The 19798-nt window shown below is 40.0% G+C and overlaps 1 protein-coding gene across 1 annotated transcript in view; it reads left to right on the forward strand.

Annotated features, from left to right (window-relative positions):
* PALMD (palmdelphin) overlaps positions 1-18621 on the forward strand; it is a 56281-nt gene extending 37660 nt beyond the window's left edge. The window contains exons 4-8 of the mRNA XM_053591878.1: positions 10609-10723; positions 10863-10896; positions 11012-11125; positions 13082-14176; positions 18259-18621. Coding sequence (XP_053447853.1) covers positions 10609-10723; positions 10863-10896; positions 11012-11125; positions 13082-14176; positions 18259-18302 — 1402 coding nt within the window. The 3' untranslated portion in view covers positions 18303-18621. The remainder of the gene's footprint in view (positions 1-10608; positions 10724-10862; positions 10897-11011; positions 11126-13081; positions 14177-18258) is intronic.
* The last annotated feature ends 1177 nt before the right edge of the window (positions 18622-19798 follow it).

Below are 19798 nucleotides of genomic sequence, written 5' to 3' on the forward strand. Positions count from 1 at the left end.
AATCACAAACTTCCCAAAATAAATGTCTAATAGCATTTCCTTCTCCTTAGATCCTTTAACTTTTCAAAGTGCTTTTATACTAATTACCTCTAAATGATACTCAGTACTTTGAAACACAAATTTAAAACCATTAGCAGGGTTGTCATGAATCTGGCTGTGCTGACATGAGTAAAGACAGAACAAAAGAGTCACTGAAAAACCCAGAAAGCTGGAAGTGAATTAGTTTTAGTGACCCATCCTCCAAGTCTTGGTCAGAAAGAAAGAATATTCAAGGGCAGAGGCCCTTTTTATCAGAAAGGATCTGTGCAACCAGAGGACCCAGGCTTCCCCAACCTCCAGGAGAGTCTCTGTGACTAATTTTATCAGTTCAGAAAACTTCCACACCCACTGCTTGCAATGCATCTTTTGTCTGCCATAAGGCAAATATCACTCAGCCCATTTAGACCACCCAGGGTTAACTGATCCTTGTTGGTGATTCTGTGTTATAGTAGGGCTGGAATTTATATATGGTAGTCTTCAAATAAGAGTCCTATTCTAGTATCAAATATGAACAATTAACATTAAGAAGCAAAGCAAAGATGAAGTGAATAGAAAACAAAAAATATGGTGGCTGCTGTGTAATATTGTTAGGAATAAATATTAAGGGTTACAGGACACAAAGCCAGGAATTATTTCTGAATGGAGAGTCAATGGCTGTCTACATCGCTGAACATGTTTTGCCACTTCATGAAATAGCTTCAAGTGGATTATTCACTAGAAATACATTTCTCTACAACTTTTTAAGAAAAACAAAAGTTTGTCAGAAAAGAAATAAAAATAATAATCGTGGATAAGCACATCTTCCATTAACTTGCCATGTCCTGGCTACAATAGTAGTTGAAGGTCACTTGGGAAATTCATGGCATCTTGATAGAGGTCCAAATGATTTATTATTATAATTATTTTGCTCCTATTAAATAAATTAAACATTAAATATAAAGGATTACAAAGTCCTCTGCAATTCCTAATTAAAAAACACATTCAACACAATAACTAAGAAAATACCATGAAGGCTATGTTAACCAGTTCAATGAAAATATTCCAAATTATATATAAAACCAGCACATTGTACCCCAGGATTGCATTAATGTACACAGCTATGATTTAATAAAAAAAAAAAAAAAAACCCTCCCAGCTTCTGTCCCACCAGAGCATTTGAGAAGGCCATACCTAACTGATTCCCCCTGCCACACCAACTCCAAAGTGTGTGCTTATTCATTTGAAAATTACATGTGTAACTCGGATGTGACAGTGGTTGATTCTCTGAATATCAGTTTGGGTTCATATGTTTCATGGCAAACGAATCCCTTAATTTCCAAAGTATTGTACTGATGGAGAAGGTTTACTTTTCTAAGAAATCACTCTCTAACGACGTGGAAGTTTCCAATCATGGTAGCATCGTCTGCCCATAAAATAGCTATTAACATTTACAGAGTTACATAAGGAGCTGCAAAAGCTATTCACAGGGAATAAATTATTCAGCTTTCTAAACAATGGTTCCTTCCCAATCTTCCATGCAAACTGACACTTATTTCCCTGTCGTGCTGTGTTGGCTCTCTGCTTCCCGTTCAATGCTCAGGATTAGAGGCAGCAGATCTGGCTGGGGCAAACTTAGCTCTGGCTGTACCCCAAATGCTCTTGAAGACCCTGCCACGCTTACAGTAGCGTGTGATCGCTTGCACTGGCTGGTTAGATCTCCCTTTTCATACGCATGCCCCTTGGCGATGGCTGGTTCTAAGGCAATTCTTGTTCTTACCTTCACGTCCATGCATAAAAAGTTCTCCTCATCACTGCTGATATGCTATTATTTGATGAAGAAATCATGCCAGACATGTAATAGGTTCTTAATAAAGGTGTGTTAAATATTAGAGAAAATTTATCAAACTTCAACTTTAAAAAGTAAAACAAAAACCCCACCTTCTAGTAGATTGTATACCCTCAATTTTATTGAGAAAATATACTTTGGAATTACCACCGACCCAGTTATCTATAAAGTGTCTTTAACCTCCAACCCATAATTAATGCCTATCTGCCCCTTACACATAACTAACACTCGGCAGGCAAGATCACCCCACTGAAGGCAACTGTGCATACTCAAGAATGTCCACTGAGTTTCCATTTAGATGGACTATGATTTAAAAAATTAAAAAGACCTTTCTCTTGTCATTGCAAACCTTAGCCATTCAGCCTTAGCTAGCTGTCAACACAAACCATGTCGGATTTGATAAATCATTTAAAATCATATCAATTCTTTCACCCCGAGCACAAAGGCTGTGTAATTTTTCTGTTTTTACTAGTTAACTACCTGAAATGCAAGATAGTAATAAGTAATTCTGCAAATCGATGAAAAAAATTATGGACAATCTCGTAAAATCTGACATAACTACAATTCATCCCTCATAAATTTATGCAATACCAGAATACTGATTTTATTGTTTTAAACGAGAACTTAAGGTCATGGTTTAAAGAAAGAAAGGTCCATTTCTCTCACACACGTGAAAAACAAAGGGAGGGAAGCGACAGGGTTATATGAGGTACTATTGAGAGGCCCTTTTTCTTTCTCCTGGTTGTTCTGCTACTCCCTAAAGGATGCCCGTGGCTGTGCGGTCAGTGCCAGCTCACCACCCCACATCTGCATTCCAGTTTAGGAAGAGGAAGATAAATTGAGGACAAGCAACTCCAGGGAGTTCTGTTACCTGTAATCTGAGCACTCTGGGAGGACAAGGCGGGTGGATTGCTTGAGCAATCATAAGTTCAAGACTAGCCTGAACAAGAGAGAGTCTTCATCTCTGCTAAAAGTAGAAAAATCAGCCAGGCATTGTGGTGGGTTGCTACTCAGGCGGCTAAGGCAAGGGGATTGCTTGAGCCCAAAAGTTTGAGGTTGCTGTGAGCTATGACATCACAACACTCTACCCAGGGGAAAAGAGTGAGACACTACCTTAAAACAGAAAAAAGAAAAAGAAAAGACGGGAATGGATTTGGGAAGAGGGAGGAAACTACATGTTGTCAAAATAGGCTAGCACATTCTTTTTTGCCAAAACTTATTAAATAGACACCATTGCCACCCATATTATGACAATTCTCCTGATAATGCTGGAGCCCTGCTGAGGTTTCCTGTCTAGGACAATATTTTCAAAGACACGTGTGTGCCTGAGGCTCTATTAATAATATGCTTACTCTAAAATCATTGATATTAAAGTTGAAGATTGAATCTCCGAATGGACCTGGTAGATTTTCTTCTCCATGGGAGTTGTCACAGATGGCCCACCTCTCCCAAGCCAATTGAGGAGAAAAAAAGAAAATAACAATTATTAAAGAACTCCACTACATCAAGCCCTGGGCTAGGGGCTTGCGAACATTATCTCAAGTAACTCCTTAACACAAGTTTAGCAAATATTATTATTATTCCCTAAACGAGAAAACTGAAGCTTGGAGAGGTTAAATAATTAAGTCAAGTGTATATCTTTGATATGGGCTCAGTTTACGTTTCCCTGAGTATAGCTAGAGAAAAAGGGTTTTTCTTCCCTTAGAAAAAAATGGGCTTTCACACAAAAACACACAAAATATAGGAAACCACTATCTCTTATTCTCCCAAAATTCAATGGGGAAGAAAGGGGACAGAATCTCTAGCCCAAGGGAAGAGTCAAGAGCTAGAATCACTCACCACTCTAGACAGAATTCAACATATGGCCAAGCATGGTGGCTCATGCCTGTAATCCTAGCACTCTGGGAGGCCAAGGCAGGTGAATTGCCTGAGTTCACAGGTTCAAGACCAGCCTGAGCAAGAGCGAGACCCCACCTGTAAAAATAGCCAGGCATTGTGGTAGGTGCCTATAGTCCCAGCTACTAGGGAGACTTTGGTAAGAGAATCACTTTAACCCAAGAGTTTGAGGTTGCTGTGAGCTATGAGGCCACAGCACCCTACCAAGAGTGACAAAGTAAGACTCTGTCTCAAAAAAAAAAATTCAACAAATGTTGGAAGCAAAGACATTCTGAGAGCCTGTGAGTCCCAAAAGAAAGTATATCCTTCCTTGTCTAGCTTCCTTGTCTAGCTTGGACAATGGGGCAGAGGTTAATGGTCCATCAACTGGTCTCAGAGGTACTTCAGTAGCAGCACAACACCTGCTGACTCAGGCTCTCCCAGGGAAAGAGCCATTGGGCCTTCTCTTGGGGTATAGTCCTGACTTTAATAAGAGAGCCTGAGCTAGTGAGCTGTAAGTAATTCATCAGTCCTTTCAAAGAATACAGCTAGAAGCCAGTCATAAACTTCATTTCAGACACAACACTGGTGATTACATTAAAACTGCAGTATTATAGTCAAATTCTATTAGCCAGCTTTATATTTAAGACTTGCAGCTTCAGTTACTTTGAACAAAAGTCTTGTGTTCAAGTAAAGAAAGTCTTGCTATAAAGTGGCATTAGCTTAGAAAATCCCAGCTTCTTTGAAGGAGACTCTTCTAAGAACTCCTACCAAGAGCTAAAGTCAAGCAGCCAAAAAAAGAGAAAAAAAGAAGATAAAACCTGATCTTTACTCCTGAATAGCCCACAGAGCAGAAAAATCTCCAGTACAGCAAAATAACTCTAATGAAGATTAAGACAGACATATCACCTTTATATGTAACTGGGCAACACTTTTACATAGTGGTGGACCCCAGCTACCGTTCTGATCTTCAGTTTCTTTATTAGCACAAAAAGTAAGAAACCCTTGTATATTGTTGAAAAAAATGAATATGTGTCTAAGTTTATAAGAATCAATTTTTTAAAGTCTTCTTTCCACAGTGGCTATTCAAGAAGCATTAAGAGCTCAAGGCTCTGTAAGCAAAGATCTGATTTCAAATTCCACCCTGCCACAGGCTACCTGTGAGCCTGTGGGCCAGCTACCTGTCTGCGTGCCCAGCTTGCTCATCCGTCAAGTAGAACTAATAGCTGTACACATGGGAGTTGTCCTAAGGACTAATTAGGCCAGTGCCTGGTACAGTGTAAACATGTGATACTTGGGAAATGTTGTTATAATTGCTTAAGATGGGAAATACTGAAAGGCAGGGTGTACACTTTTGAATTGGGGTTTGTGGGATTTTACTTTCCCTCATGACTTCCAGTCTGTTTGGTCCCTAATGGCAAATTCCATCAGGTTGTTAGTCCTTGTTAACTCCACCAAAAACTGAGAGAGATAAATGGACCTTTAGCTGCAGAAGAAATTGCCTTTTGAAATAACTTCTTGACACATCCAGCATTTCTGTGCTGGCCTTTTTTCCAAGACAAAAATTTGCATGTTGGAATTGGGTTGGGGTCATTGTCTCGTGATGATTAAGGGAGATTATTACGACAACAGTGCACAAAATGAAAGCTACCTGCTTTCACCCAGGGAGCTCTGGAAAATAACCCTCTTTTCCTCCCCCCAAGAAAATAGGTATAAGGAGAAGAAAGATTCCATAATGGATAGCATTGCACATCCTTTCTCATGTACTCTGCTGATCTAAATTGGCACATGATGCCTGCCCACCATCTCTCAGAAACTGTGAGAGGCCCTGACTCATCCATCGAGCCCCCCTAAGAACCTGGGAGGCACTGAGAGGGATGTTTCTCTTTCTCTGCTCCAGGTTTCTGGCCAAACTGCATCAGCATTTCAAGGAGCTCAGTTCCCATTCTGAAAGGCAATACCTCCCAAAGATGTGGACGGCAGCACTTATGGAATTTTTAAGCCATCAACTGCAAGATGAGCTGTGATGTTTAGAAAGTTATCCTACAGCGTCCTCCCCAAAAGATTTTTGCATAAAAATTTTAACTGTACATATATGTGTACATGTACACACACACGTGTGTATATATTCGGATATACATACATACATATACGCATGTGTATTTACATACATAGTATTTCCCCTCATGCTTCATTTATACTTACTACATTTTTTCTCTCCCTTAAAAATCCCTTTGGGAAGGTTTTGGGCATAAGTCCCTAATGTAAGCCTTGCATTGTTTGAGCCTTAAGTTGGGGCTGAGTAGTCTCTTACCTTGAATGACCACTGAACAAGGCATAAAAGATAGATATGCAATGCTTATGAGCGTAGTGATGGAAACACACAGGGAGGAGGAAGCAAAACTGTCAGAGAGGTGGATGCGAAGGAATCCATTATAAAGCTCGAGATTCTTTTAGCTGCCCAGGATTTCTGAACCAAAGCACCATGGACACTGTGGACTAGATAATTCTTTGTTGTGAAGGGATCGTTCTGTGCATGGCAGCACGTTGAGCAGGTGGCCTGTATCCACTACATGCTGGCAGTACCCTCCAAGTTCTGACGACCAAAAAATGTCTCCAAACTTTGCCAAATGTCCCCAAGGAGAAAAGTCACCCCTGGTTGAGAACCACTGTGCTGGAAATACAAAGATTGCAATTTGTGTTGCAATTTGTGTTTTATGCTCCTTAGAAACAGTCAGTCCTCAAAAACTGAGTGCGTTATCTGGTGTGAGGTCTCCAGACCTCCTCTTCTTCCATTTTTGGGCACCTCTGAGTTCTGATCAGGTGATTGGGGTTGGGAGATTGGAGAGCCTCCAGTCCCTTACTCTCAGTTATTATTTTCTAGGTCTCTCACTGCTTCCACTGGCATTTGACCCTTTAGAAACCGTTTCTAGAACAAGTCTCTAATATTTATCTCTCAATAATATTTATATTGCTCATAAATAATAAACAGAAGCATCAAATCAACACACAAAAATAAGAAATTAAGTTTCGCATTGAAATGGAAAATTTAAGAAATGCTCTGTATCAGGAAGCATCTCTGGGCAGAGGTTTGTGATCTACATAATTGCTACCAAGATGTTTCCTTGTTATTATTTTTACCTGGAAGTTTGCTGTAACTAAGTGATAAAAATTGGGAGTGAGATGTTTGATTATGTTTTATTTGCACAAACATGTCGTGATGTGTCATAAGTATACAGCCTCATATTAATGCATTATTCAGTCAGTGACTTGAAAACCTTCAAAAACATTCATTAGCAGATAGTTTGATGGGTTTACAGGCTTTCAACTTCAGAATCTCACCATATGAGTCTAAAGATATTCATGAGAATCCTGTAGCATTACAATACCCACGGCCTGTTTTTCAGAGGGAAGCCACTCCAGATACCAGTGCATTTGAATATTCCGGTGACAGAAAGGGCAGAGGCAGGAAAAACCAGCATCTGCTGAGCTCTCACTATTTCTTTCATTACTTACCTTAATCCTATGAATCTGTTGGCATTAACCAAACCCCTAAATTTCCAATTGCCCAAAGTTCAGTCCTTGGAATTTTTTTTCTCCCTTACTTTCTAGGAAATCTTATCTACTCCTATAGCTGTAAATGCCGAATTTATATCTTCAAACCCAGACTTCTTTCATTCCAGACTTTTATATCTGTCTTCTCCGTATCACACTTGATTATCTCAAATTTAACACATCCATGCAAATCTCCTTTCTTCTCTCTCCCAAATTTCTGTGCAGCTGATTGCACTCAACGTGTTTCCAATGATTTAGGTCAAAAACATGGGAATCACCCTTGACATCTCTCGCTCACTCTCACACCCCACAAGCAATCCACAAAAGAAACCCTGGCAACTCTTCCTTTTACATATTTCCAGAATGCCAGCATTCTAACTAACTGGACAAACAAATATCCCCAGCATCCCTTCCACCAGCAACCACCTGGCACTAGGCCATCTTCATCAGGATCATTAGGACAACCGACCTCCATGTTTGCTGCATCTAGCTGATTCTCAACACAGAAGCCATTGTAATTGTTTAAAGTTCAAGTCAAAACAGTTTGCTTCTCTGCTCAAAACTGCAGTAGCTTCCCAAAGGCCTTTCTGTGCACAAGGCCCTATGTAATCTGGCCACCCAACTCCTCTCTAATTTCATTTATTTTTATTTTTTATTTTTTTTAAATAATAGCCATGTACATTAATGCAATCATGGGGTACAGTTTGCTGGTTTTACATACAATTTGGAATGCTTTCATCAAACGGGTCAACATGGCCTCCACGGCATTTTCTTCGTTACTCTGTTATTTCTCACCACTCCCCTCCTTACTCTCTCTGCTCTTACTTCCAGCTGTGTAGTCACCCTCCCCACTCTCCGGATCACACTCGCCTTGAAACCTTCACATATCCTGCCTTCATGTCCTTCACGTCCCTGCTCAAATGACACTTTACCAGACAGACCTTCCCTAACCACACCGTGTAAAGCATGCTCCTCCCTGGGCACTCTCTGTCTTCCTGATCCTGCAGTTTACAGCCCTTATCCAGCTTTTCTCATGGATGATATTTTTCTTCATGTGTACATGCATGTATAGGTAGACATGTTTTTTATTGTGCAGATATATAACTTTATATACTTGTGTGTATGTGTGTATATATATTCACATGTGCATGTCAGGGAAAAACCCTGTGGGACAGGGAGTAATAGGAGAAGGAGACACAGTATGATGCAGAAAACCTTTAAGAATTTTATCATAATAAACTTGCATCTGCTATCAACTATAGTCAATGAGCATTCATATACATCATCTCTTCTTAGCTTACAAAATATCTATATAAGGGAAGGCAAGTTGTTTTTTACTTTTTTTTTTTTTTTTTTTGAGACAGAGTCTCACTCTGTTGCCCTGGGTAGCGTGCTGTGGCATCGTAGCTCACAGCAACCTCAAACTCTTTGAGCTTGAGCAATCTTCTTGCCTTGGCCTCTATAGCAGCCGTTCTTAACCTGTGGGTCGCGACCCACAGGAACTGTATTGAAGAGCTGCAGAATTGGAAGATTGAGAACTAATGCTCTAGAGTAACTAGGACTACAGGTGTCCACCACAACGCCTGGCTAGTTTTTCTGTATTTAGTACAGATAGGATCTCACTCTTGCTCAGGCTGGTCTTGAACTTCTGAGCTCAGGTGATCCACCCTTCTTGGCCTCCCAGAGTGCTAGGATTACAGGCATGAGCCACTGCGCCTGGACTAACATGGGTACTATTATTCCTGTTATACACATTACAAAACAGAGTTTTGAGGAGGTTAAGGGATCACAAGTTCTGAGTAGCAGAAACAGGATAGAATCCAGACCTATAACTTTGAGGTAGAGCTTTCCATTCTAACAAACTGGACAAACAAACATCCCTACGGCTCTGCTGATGGGCAAAAGTGCTACCACAGAGGTGGAGAGATTTTAAAAGAATGGCAGTCACACCTCAGAAACCAGAGGGCACCACATTCCACTTGGAGTTCTGGGATCTGCAGGAACTTCAGCCTGAGGCCACCGCAGAGTCAGAACTTGCAGCAGGGAGCAGGAGAATGGTGGAATTGAACACATTTGGGGCTTTCATTGGTATGACAATAGCACAGGATTTTCAAGCTACCAGGCCTGTGACCATCTTTAAGAAGGAAGCCAAGGAAACTGACAGTTATCTTAGCTGACAGAAATATCCACAGCTGTCATCTCTGGGACCAGCTGCTGTACCTAATCAGCCGTCCTCTGAGGCAGCTGACTAGAGCTTAGCATCCTGGGCTGAGAAATTATGTGTGCCTCCCGGCTGCCAAGGGCCAGTCTCACTAACTGCAGGGTTGCCAGTGGCTGTTTGTTTTTATACGGAGTCCCCACGACGCTACCCCCTGGAGTTCACTTAAATCTGACATGCAGCTGTATGCTGGTCAAAACACAGCCCAGAATGTTTGCAACAATCCAATTTCAAATGTCTGTCTCTGTCCCTGTAAGTTCGCTTATGCCTTTGTCAGGCCATGCAAGCACTGTTTTTCCCCCCAGAAAATGTCATCTCTATAAAGAGCAACGGCTGAAGCCACAGTGCTGGGCTTTGTCCATGTCCCCATCTCTTCACCCTACTCACTATAACACAGCACAACTCTTCGGAAACTGAAATTAAATCATTATTAAATCAACTTTAATAATTATAATGTTTTCTCCAATTTATAAGGAGATTTGGGTAAGAAAAAATCAGTGAACTACAAAATAACTGCAAAGGCTGCAAAGGTACCATTCCTTTTGGTTCAACAAGTCTCATTATTATTATTATTATTATTATTTAGAGACAGAGCCTCACTTTATGACCCTCGGTAGAGTGCAGTGGTGTCACAGTTCACAGCAACCTCCAGCTCTTGGGCTTAGGCGATTCTCTTGTTTCTCAGCCTCCCGAGTAGCTGGGACTACAGGCGCCCACCACAACACCTGGCTATTTTTTTACAGTTTGGCCGGGGCAAACCTGCCACCCTCGGTATATGGGGCTGGCGCCCTACTCACTGAGCCACAGGCACTGCCCAAGTCTCATTATTTAAAAAATCTTTTTATTTTATTTGTAAATAACATAAGAGGAGAATGGAGCATAGGTCATATACTTTACCTAAGACATCTCTTTGTCCAAAAAAAGAACCTTGAATTAAAAATGGTTTGAAGTCAGGTTTAGGTAACTTCTATATACTAACCATGATGGTAAGTGTGACCTTGTGTACTTAAAAGGCTGTATGAAGTATTCCAAGGTTGAGAACCCTGCATTTGTACCATGTTAAGCCATAAAAAGTGGCTTTTTGTTTTGTTACCAGGCTCGAAAAAGAGATCGAAGATCTTGAAAAGGCTGAGCTTCAAATCTCAAGGAATGAAGAGGCAATTTTAAAGAAACTCAAATCAATTGAGAAGACAACCGAAGACATAATAAGGGTGAGCATGGACCAATTTTAAAACCATAATTCTCTCTCAAAATGAATCACCAATACTAAATAAGTCTTCCAAGTATATCTGCATTTAGATTTTATTTTTTCAAACTCTATTAATCATGGAGAATTCTTTTTTCTTATAGTCTGTGAAGGAGGAAAAAGAAGAAACACCAGGAGGTATGTTTTTAAGCAGCCTGCTTTATGCCTAAGATAAAGTTTCTGGTCATTTAAAATTTTTCTCAATATTATAGAAATATTCCAAACGTATTTTAAACTTACATTCATTTTACAGAGTCAATTGAGGAAATCTATGCCAATATTCCTGACCTTCCAAAATCCTACATACCTTCCAGGTTAAGGAAAGAAAGAAATGAAGAAATCGAAGATGATGAACAAAACAGAAAAGGTATATGGCATGCTCTAAATTTGATATTTTATGAGGTCAAATGCTCACAATTTGCTGCAACATCTTATGCTTCCAGGTTAACTGATGCCTCATTTCACAAAGTTCCCTGAGGTGGGTGCGTTCCTTGCATGCGGTCACAGTATTTTTTTCATACACTGTATCCCCTAGCAAACCAGGTAGCAACAGGGAAGATAAAGACCCAAAGGAGACAAGAAGCTCTTAAAAATAAGACTCCCCTGTTCAAAAATAGCTCTCCCATCATATTCCATCCAGGGGACATTCTTTTAAGTTACTAAGATTCTTTTTACAAAGGAAAATATTGTTGATGGGAAAGAGAGGTGTTATTTACCTCTATAGGAGGCTGATTTTTAGAAAACTCAATACTACAAAGCCTCTGGGGGAGAAATGAAGGTTTGTACAAGGACAGAGAGGAAACTTGTGAATTTTAGGGTGGAGGAAGAAGCTACTCTTAATGTGCAGGTAGCAATCATTCATTCTTTCTATAAATATTAATATTTAGCAAATAGCTACTGTGTGCCAAGCTCAGACAGGCACATGGTAGGTTATCACTAAATACATCACAGCTAGGGAGTAAAATGCAGAAGAACAAAGCTAAGAAGCTGGACAGGGGGAGCACCAGTGAGGGATGCTGAAGTTTTAGTTGGGTAGCAAGGGAAAGCTGAGAGCCATCAGGCGATAGAGCAGTGGTTCTCAACCTTCCTAATGCCGCAGCCCTTTAATATAGTTCCTGTGGGTTGTGACCCATGGGTTGAGAACCGCTGCTATAGAGGATTTATGAAATACAAGATAGATTCAAAAAGGAAGGCAGGTGGATGCGACAAAAGCAAGCAGTGCTGTGTTGTAAATTTGCTCAGAATCCTATTAGCTTTACCTGCCAATTAGAGCCCCAGCCATGAGGACCTTGCCAGGGTCATGAAGCAGATCTCAGCTCCCCCATGTTTCTCCAGAGCAGTTGTTTCAGTACAGCTGATGCTGTTCAGCCTTTAACTCTTCCTCTACCTGAAAATGGGACTGAAAATGAAAAGAAACATGAGGCAAATAGAGACCCATGTCCCTCTTCAATATCAGTTCTGCATTTAAACAACCTCCCTGTTGTGAAAAATTCAGAACACTCCTCTGTAATTTCAACAGGTGTCACCTGTGCAACAAGAATATAACTTTAGAAAACACATGGACAAGGCATGTGGCCTACTGCCATGCACAGAGCGAGCTAGTCTCCCTAACTGAAGAAGACATCCATTCCTCCCACGGAGTGATGCAAAAGAGAGTAAATCTGTCTTGTTGGATTTATTGATGGGAAAGAAAATATCTTTTCGTTTTCCAATGGAAATGTTTACTATTTGGAACCATCAGCTTCCTTTCTCCAATCAGCTTCTCTTCTTCAATTCTTCCCATTTTTTCAGTAATTTTATATACTTTTACATAAAAACCCATGTCATTACATTTGTCCTTATACAATTAATGAGTAAAATCAGAAACTTTGTAAATAGATGATATTTCATATAAAAGCACATCAAAGGGTATACTTAGTAAAAAAAAAAAAGAATAGGTTGGACACAGTGGCTCACGCCTGTAATCCAAGCACCTTGAGAGGTGGAGGCAGGAGGCTTGCTTAAACCCAGGAGTTTGAGACCAGCCTGGGCAACATAGGCACTGTCTCTACCAAAAAAAATTGTTTTTAATTAGCCAGGCATGGTGGCATGTATCTGTTGTCCCAGCTTCCCTGGAGACTGAGGCAAGAGGATCACTTGAACCCAAGAGTTCAAGGCTGCAGTGAGCTATGACAGGGCCACTGTACTCCAGCATGAGCTACACCAGAAGACCCTGTCTCTTAAAAAAAAGAAAAAAAATGTATATATGTGTATAAACACTGAAAGCAAATTCATTTATAAAAGAAAAAGTTAACTAAATCAAGACAAATTTGTTTCTTAACAGCTTTGTATGCCATGGAAATAAAAGTTGAAAAAGACTTGAAGACTGGAGAAAGTACAGTCCTGTCTTCAATACCTCTCCCATCAGATGACTTTAAAGGTACAGGAGTAAAAGTTTACGATGACGGGCACAAGTCAGTGTATGCAGTAAGCTCTAATCACAGTGCAGCATACAATGGTACTGATGGCCTGGCCCCAGTTGAGGTAGAGGAACTTTTAAGACAAGCCTCAGAGAGAAACTCTAAATCCCCCACAGAGTATCATGAGCCTGTATATGCCAATCCATTTTGCAGGCCCACAACCCCACAGAAAGAAAAGCTAACCCCTGGGCCAAACTTTCAAGAAAGGATAAAGATTAAAGTTAATGGACTGGGCCATGATGTAAATGAATCCGTACACAGTATGGACAATGGACTTTCAGAGGAAAGGGGCAATGACTTCAATCACATCAGTCCCATCCGGCCAATACCTCATCCCCGATCAATGATTCAACAGACAGATGAGATGCCCCACAACGCACAGAAGAGGCTGACTCCTCGGGAAGATTCGAATGTCACACAGGACAAAGACACACCCTCTCCAAAGGCAAGACCGAGCCCCAGAGAAACAATAGCTGGAGAGTCTAAGGACCAGGCATCTTCCCCCTCTTGTCAAGAGGAAGAGGAAGATATTAGATATAATATTGTCCACTCCCTGCCTCCTGACATAAATGATAAAGAACCCGTGACGATGATTTTCATGGGGTATCAGCACGCCGAAGACACTGAAGAAGAAAGGAAGCTTCTGACGGGGTACGATGGGGTCATCCACGCTGAGCTGGTTGTGATCGATGATGAAGAGGAGGAAGGCGAAGGAGCCGCTGAGAAACCGGCCTACCATCCTGTGGCTCCCTGCAGTCAGGTTTACCAGCTGGCCAAACCAACACCACTTCCTAGGAAGAGGTCAGACGTTAGTCCCCATGAAAATGCAAACCATCAATCTCCCCACAAAAACTCCATATCTCTGAAAGAGCAAGAAGCAAGTTTAGGGCGGCCTGTCTGCCGTTCTCCACTGGCTGTTCAGACAGCGGGCGATGGGACTGAGGATCCATCCTTAACAGGTAATGAAAAAGGCAGGGCATGCCGCTGCTGCCTAGTCATGTGACAGTCTTCTCTCTGTGCTAACAAATCCTCTTGCTGTCAGCCTCTTTGACCATCCCATAAACCCATATGCACTGAGGTTTTCTAATTAAAGCTGATCTGAAGTATTATTGCCACTTAGTAAAGTGATTAAGTCACTTCAAGAGATAAGCTGAAAATAAATTTTTGCCTCCCTTGGATAGTGCATTGATTGACCTTTATAACTTGACTTTCATCCTCTGTCATAGTATGGTACGATCTGTGAACGTATTTGGGTCACTAAGATGTTGGGTTACAAACCACATATCTTTTCCCACCAGAATCTGAAGACAACAACTTGTCTGTGCCTTGCTGTGATTTAAACTTCCTGCATAGTTAAGAAATCGCCTTAATTTTGCAAGAAAATACAAGAAACAACTTTTATTTTCGTAGTATTTTATTACTTTGCTATATCTTCTAAACTATACCTTCATAGTTTTATTAACTTTATTTTCCTAACTTTTCTACATGTTAAAACAGAACATCAGTGTATCTGACATCTTCTGTAAGGTTTAACTTTGCATAGTCTTCGCCAACGTAGCACATTTATTTTTTCTATTTTCTAGGTATTTCCCTTTTTCATTCTTGATAAAGTTTTTTATAGCTTCATAGTGATCAAGCTATTTTAGCATTGTATGGAAAATAACTTTAAAACTTTTTTCTACAAAAATGACAGTCTCAATTTTAGATTTCTTGCTATCTCTTAAATATTGCATTCTAGTCATTATCATTATTTATAAAGGATAAATAAGAACACGAAAAAAATCTGTTATAACAGCTGTACTTACCTTGGCTAAAGATGTAAGTCCAATTTCCCTAGACATACAGTTTCTGTGTGTTTGATAGGGATATTTTAAACGTCTCTAATGGAAGCTTATTATTAAAAAGCAATAAATATACCTACTAAATACCAACTAACCCAGCAAGTGTACCTTGATAATTCTGCGGAGTGAGGAAGTACCCGCACAATTCAAGAACGTTTCTTCCCTATAACCCATAAACCCAGTCCTCGGTTGCCAATAATACAGCAAAACGAACCCTCTTTCACTCTTTTAAGTAGTTAAATTAGGCATACCAGTTACAAATTTAACTACCTAAAGAATTCCTAACCTCTTGGGAGCTTTTATATCTTCCTCAGTCAGAGTTGAATGGTATGTCCCCATAATGGAAACCTGCAGTTAGTAAGTTTCTTTCTGTTTTGACAATGAGCTTTGTTTGCCTGTGAAACTTGGCATCTTAAATTCATTTTAAAACAACACAGAAGACTTAGAAAAGAAGAACGCGCTATTTGTGGTCAAGAGCAGGGACATTACCCTCTATAAAGCCTCCCTTTTTTGAACTTGGATATTAGGCAGCTCCTCTCGAACTCCTTCTCTCCAGTGTCAACACATTTCCCCCCAAGGAAAATGGCAGGAAGTGACTAATGTTTCCAGACAACACTAACCATGCCACTAAACTAAAATAATGAAAACAGGAAAACCTATTCCAAAGTAACAATACAAAGTTCTGTGCTATCAATCAAAATATCTTACACACAGAATGCTCCAAATTCCTTGCCTTCCATTATGATATTGTTTTATAATCCTATTTTCCAAGTCAGTACATGGATTACAGAATCTTTATTTATTTTTAAGTGGGTCTTAAAAATAAATAGGTCATAAGATCATGTGCCCTAGGGGCCATCGTATACATAGAAAACATAGTTCCCCGTGCATTTCAATTTCACAAGTACATTGAGCATGACCCCACTCCCCCAAACTGTTAATAATACATGAAAATCTACCATCTCCGTCCATTTTTTTTATTTATGGTATAGGTCTCCATGAAATATAAATAGTCCTGGTAGGCATAATAGACAAAAATTATTAGTCTCTAGTTCCCTGGTATAAATATGGAGATCAAAGCCTTATCTAAGAGAAATTTTTAATGTGGAAAAAAAATTAAAGGATAAGGAAAGGTGGAGCCTAGAGATTCTAAAGACCAGCTTGTTTAGTCAAGATTTTTAACAGGGTAAAACATGACATAAAAATGTAGATAACATTATACATCTGCTAATGTCACTCTAACAAAGTTTAGCTCAATGCCAGATACTCTCCCATTGCATAGCCCGAGTGGAGGCCACTACTACCCCCACCACCTTGGCTTTCTTTGGCAGTCCTCACTGAACTATTCTTGTACCTATGGCTCTGTTCTGCTCTCTTAGAGATGCCAGTGGCATTCTAGGATGAGGGAATGAGGAACCTCAGCTCTGGAAAATTCACATGCTATCAGGCTGAAATTGCCAACCTATGGCAGCCATTAGAGCCCTTCCTCCTCCTGACAGTGAGACGAGCTCTCTTCCCCCAAGTGCAGCAAGCCAAAGCCATGTAAACGAATTGCTGTGGGGAGAGGAAGACAGGATCAGAAAAAAGCAGAAAAGAAAGTCACAAAGAAAGCTGATGGGCCAGGGTTTTTAGCTGCTACACAAGGGGCCTTCCTTCAATATGCTCTGGACCTACACATTCACCTGGAACTGAATTCACAGTATCCTCTTGCCATGGGCTTGATGAAAGAAGGAAAAGGAAAGCCGACTCCAGAAAACTTCACAGGACACCCACAGCACACAAGGTGTGCCTGATCTGTGCCATGGTAAGGGGAACAGTAAATGCAGGGAAGAGGATTTTGCCCTTGCCTTAAAGGGGACTGCACGTCTTTCACCCTGCTTTCTTTTTTGGTGGGGGAAAGAGGTCCATACGCTGCAACAGCAGAAACTTTATAAAGCTTTGGTTCCACCTTCTGTGGTTACATAAGCCACGGCCTTTCTTTCCTTGGGTTTCACCACACACACACACACACACACACAGCTGCTCCTAGCGATAGAGGCCATCCTGTTTGCTACAGAGCAAAGGAAATTCTCTTAGCCCATCCTAGATCAAGGAAATAGTCTTGGCCCTACCACTAGAAATGATCATTCGTCTTAAAGTTTCAAGTAAATAATCTTCTTTAACTTCACTGAAATGAAAATATTTCGTGTAAATGGAGTGACATTAAAAATGATCCTGGCCGTGGTACAGTATTAGATCCCCATCCCTTTTCATATTTGCACAAATGGGCTTCTTAGAGATAGTATAATTTCCTCTGTTAGTAGTTAAACAATATATGGCATAGAAATGAGGGAATATGTCTTCCATTTCATTTTTTCACTAAACAAAATTGTGCGAACAGTTAAATAGCTGGTTCTCCATCCACATTACACATGAATGTAACATTAGATCATTAATATAATCATTAGATCTGTGCCTTGATAGCATCTGTGAACTTTTGGGACTGAGGCAGCTATGTTCTGAAGTCCTAAACATTAAAGACATGATACCAGAATACCAGAGGAGTGTTATAAATTCTAAATCTACATTTTTTAAAAACGCTTTCTACAAGCAATCATTAGAAGTAGAATTTACTCAAAATGGATATATTTGTTATTTGAAAGCATACTTATATTTTGACAAAGATATTTTATGATCACTCACCTCCTAATTACTGGTTCATGGAGTTTCATTCATAAAGAGATTTACTTTTGTCATTGTATATTGAAAGGCCAGAGCTTCTTCAGACAACTAAGTTTAATGAAACACATTCATGAAATTGAGTTTATGTCAAACCCCACCCCGCCTTTTCTTTTTTCAGTGCTACATAACCCAGAAATATACACAAAACACAGTAATTAACCTATAGCGTATGACTATATGGTTTATAGCAAAATTGTGCACTAATCCTACCTTTATTCGACTTGTACTATGTTTACTTATTTTTCTAACCTTTATAGACATAGGTTCCTTCTAGTTCTGAAACTGCTTCTGCCCTAAGTTAACCATAGCTTATTATTTCTACTATCTTTTTGTGCTACTAAATCAATGCTCACATTGTTGGATCAACCCATCTGAGGTATGTTCTAAACTTTCCTGCATTCTATGAAATGGTCATTTAGAGCAAAAAATCGAGGCTTTTGTTTTATAACTCTCTGTTTTTTTTTCCCCTTAATTTTCAGCTTTAAGGATGAGAATGGCAAAGCTGGGGAAAAAGGTGATCTGAGAGAAATACCACCTATGTAAACATCCTCTGGAGAAGAAACTAACAAACATCTGCCAATTTCTCTTCTGGATATTTTTGTTTATATTTTTGAAATCCAAAAATTTATAATGACAGTATACCCAATATTAAGCCATATGAATAAGTAGCAGTCATTATTTGTGAATAATTCAAAAAAAATAAACTAGGGAGAACAAATGCTTAACTTTTCCAGTTACTTGACAAGATTAAGTGGGGGGAAAACCAGCATTTTTTATTGTATTGATACCAAAGCATTTCTAATAAGAGCTTGTTAAATTTAAAAATAAAGTTATTTAAAATATCCTGACTATATTATATTGACTGAATTGTAATTTTGCTAATACAACAATTGAAAATCTAAGGAAGCCTTTGTACCTCATCATGGAAATATTTGTCTTCAACTTTGAGGATGGAGCAGGTCATCTCACACTAATAATGCCTCTAGGCAATGACATTCTCCTTCTAAGGACCACTTTAAAAGAGACTTCAGGCTTGGCGCCCGTAGCACAGTGGTGACAGTGCCGGCCACATGCACCAAGGCTGGCAGGTTTGAACCCAGCCTGGGCCAGCTAAACAACAATGACAACTGCAATAAAAAATAGCTGGGCATTGTAGTGGGCACCTGTAGTCCCAGCTACTTGAGAAGCTGAGGCAAGAGAATCGCTTAAGCCAAAGAGTTTAAGTTTGCTGTGAGCTGTTACACCACGGAACTCTGCCAAGGGCAGCATAGTGAGACTCTGTCTCAAAAAAAAAAAAAAAAAGAGAGAGACTTCAGTCCCTTACACATATCCAAACCATACATGCAATAATAATCCTCATATCTGGAGCCTGGGTTTGGACTTTCTTGACAAAGCACTTGACTTTGCAGATTATAACTGTCATCTTTAGTTTGACTCAATTCCTTGTGAACCCCATGCCCCAAAAACTGATTACTACTTATGGGGTTGTTGGATAGAGAACTTTCTATATCCTCAAAAATCACAGGTCTGGTCTAACATTTGAGCAGTTCTTGTGAACAAGGTAGGATTTTAATATTAAGACAAATAAGAATGTGTACAGCATGTTACTCCTCAATATCCTTGCCAAGAAATTAAATCCTGATTCTAAGAAGGATACACCCATGCTGATGAATTCCCTCTTACCCTGCCTCGTTATACATCCCCCTCTCCAACACCCCAAAGCCCCACTCCACAGGTGCCCCTGGATCCTGCCAGTACACATGACCCAGGTCCTCCAAGGCCTTCCGTGAATAGTCTGTTTCCTTCCACAACAAAAGTTGAATTTCTGTGCTGCAACTATGTATGTTTGCTAAGACCTTATTTTAATTATTTGGAGGCAATGAGAGGTATAGAGGATCCTGAGAAGGAAGCACTAACTGCAAAGCATCAGCCTCCATCGAGTAGTTTTGCAAAGGGCAGCTGTTTTCTAGGGGGAGAGAGAGCCTCTTCTGTTGGCCTAGAATGTTCCAGGAAATCTAG

This window comes from Nycticebus coucang, chromosome 5, assembly GCF_027406575.1.
Source record: "Nycticebus coucang isolate mNycCou1 chromosome 5, mNycCou1.pri, whole genome shotgun sequence".
Classification (NCBI taxonomy): domain Eukaryota; kingdom Metazoa; phylum Chordata; class Mammalia; order Primates; family Lorisidae; genus Nycticebus; species Nycticebus coucang.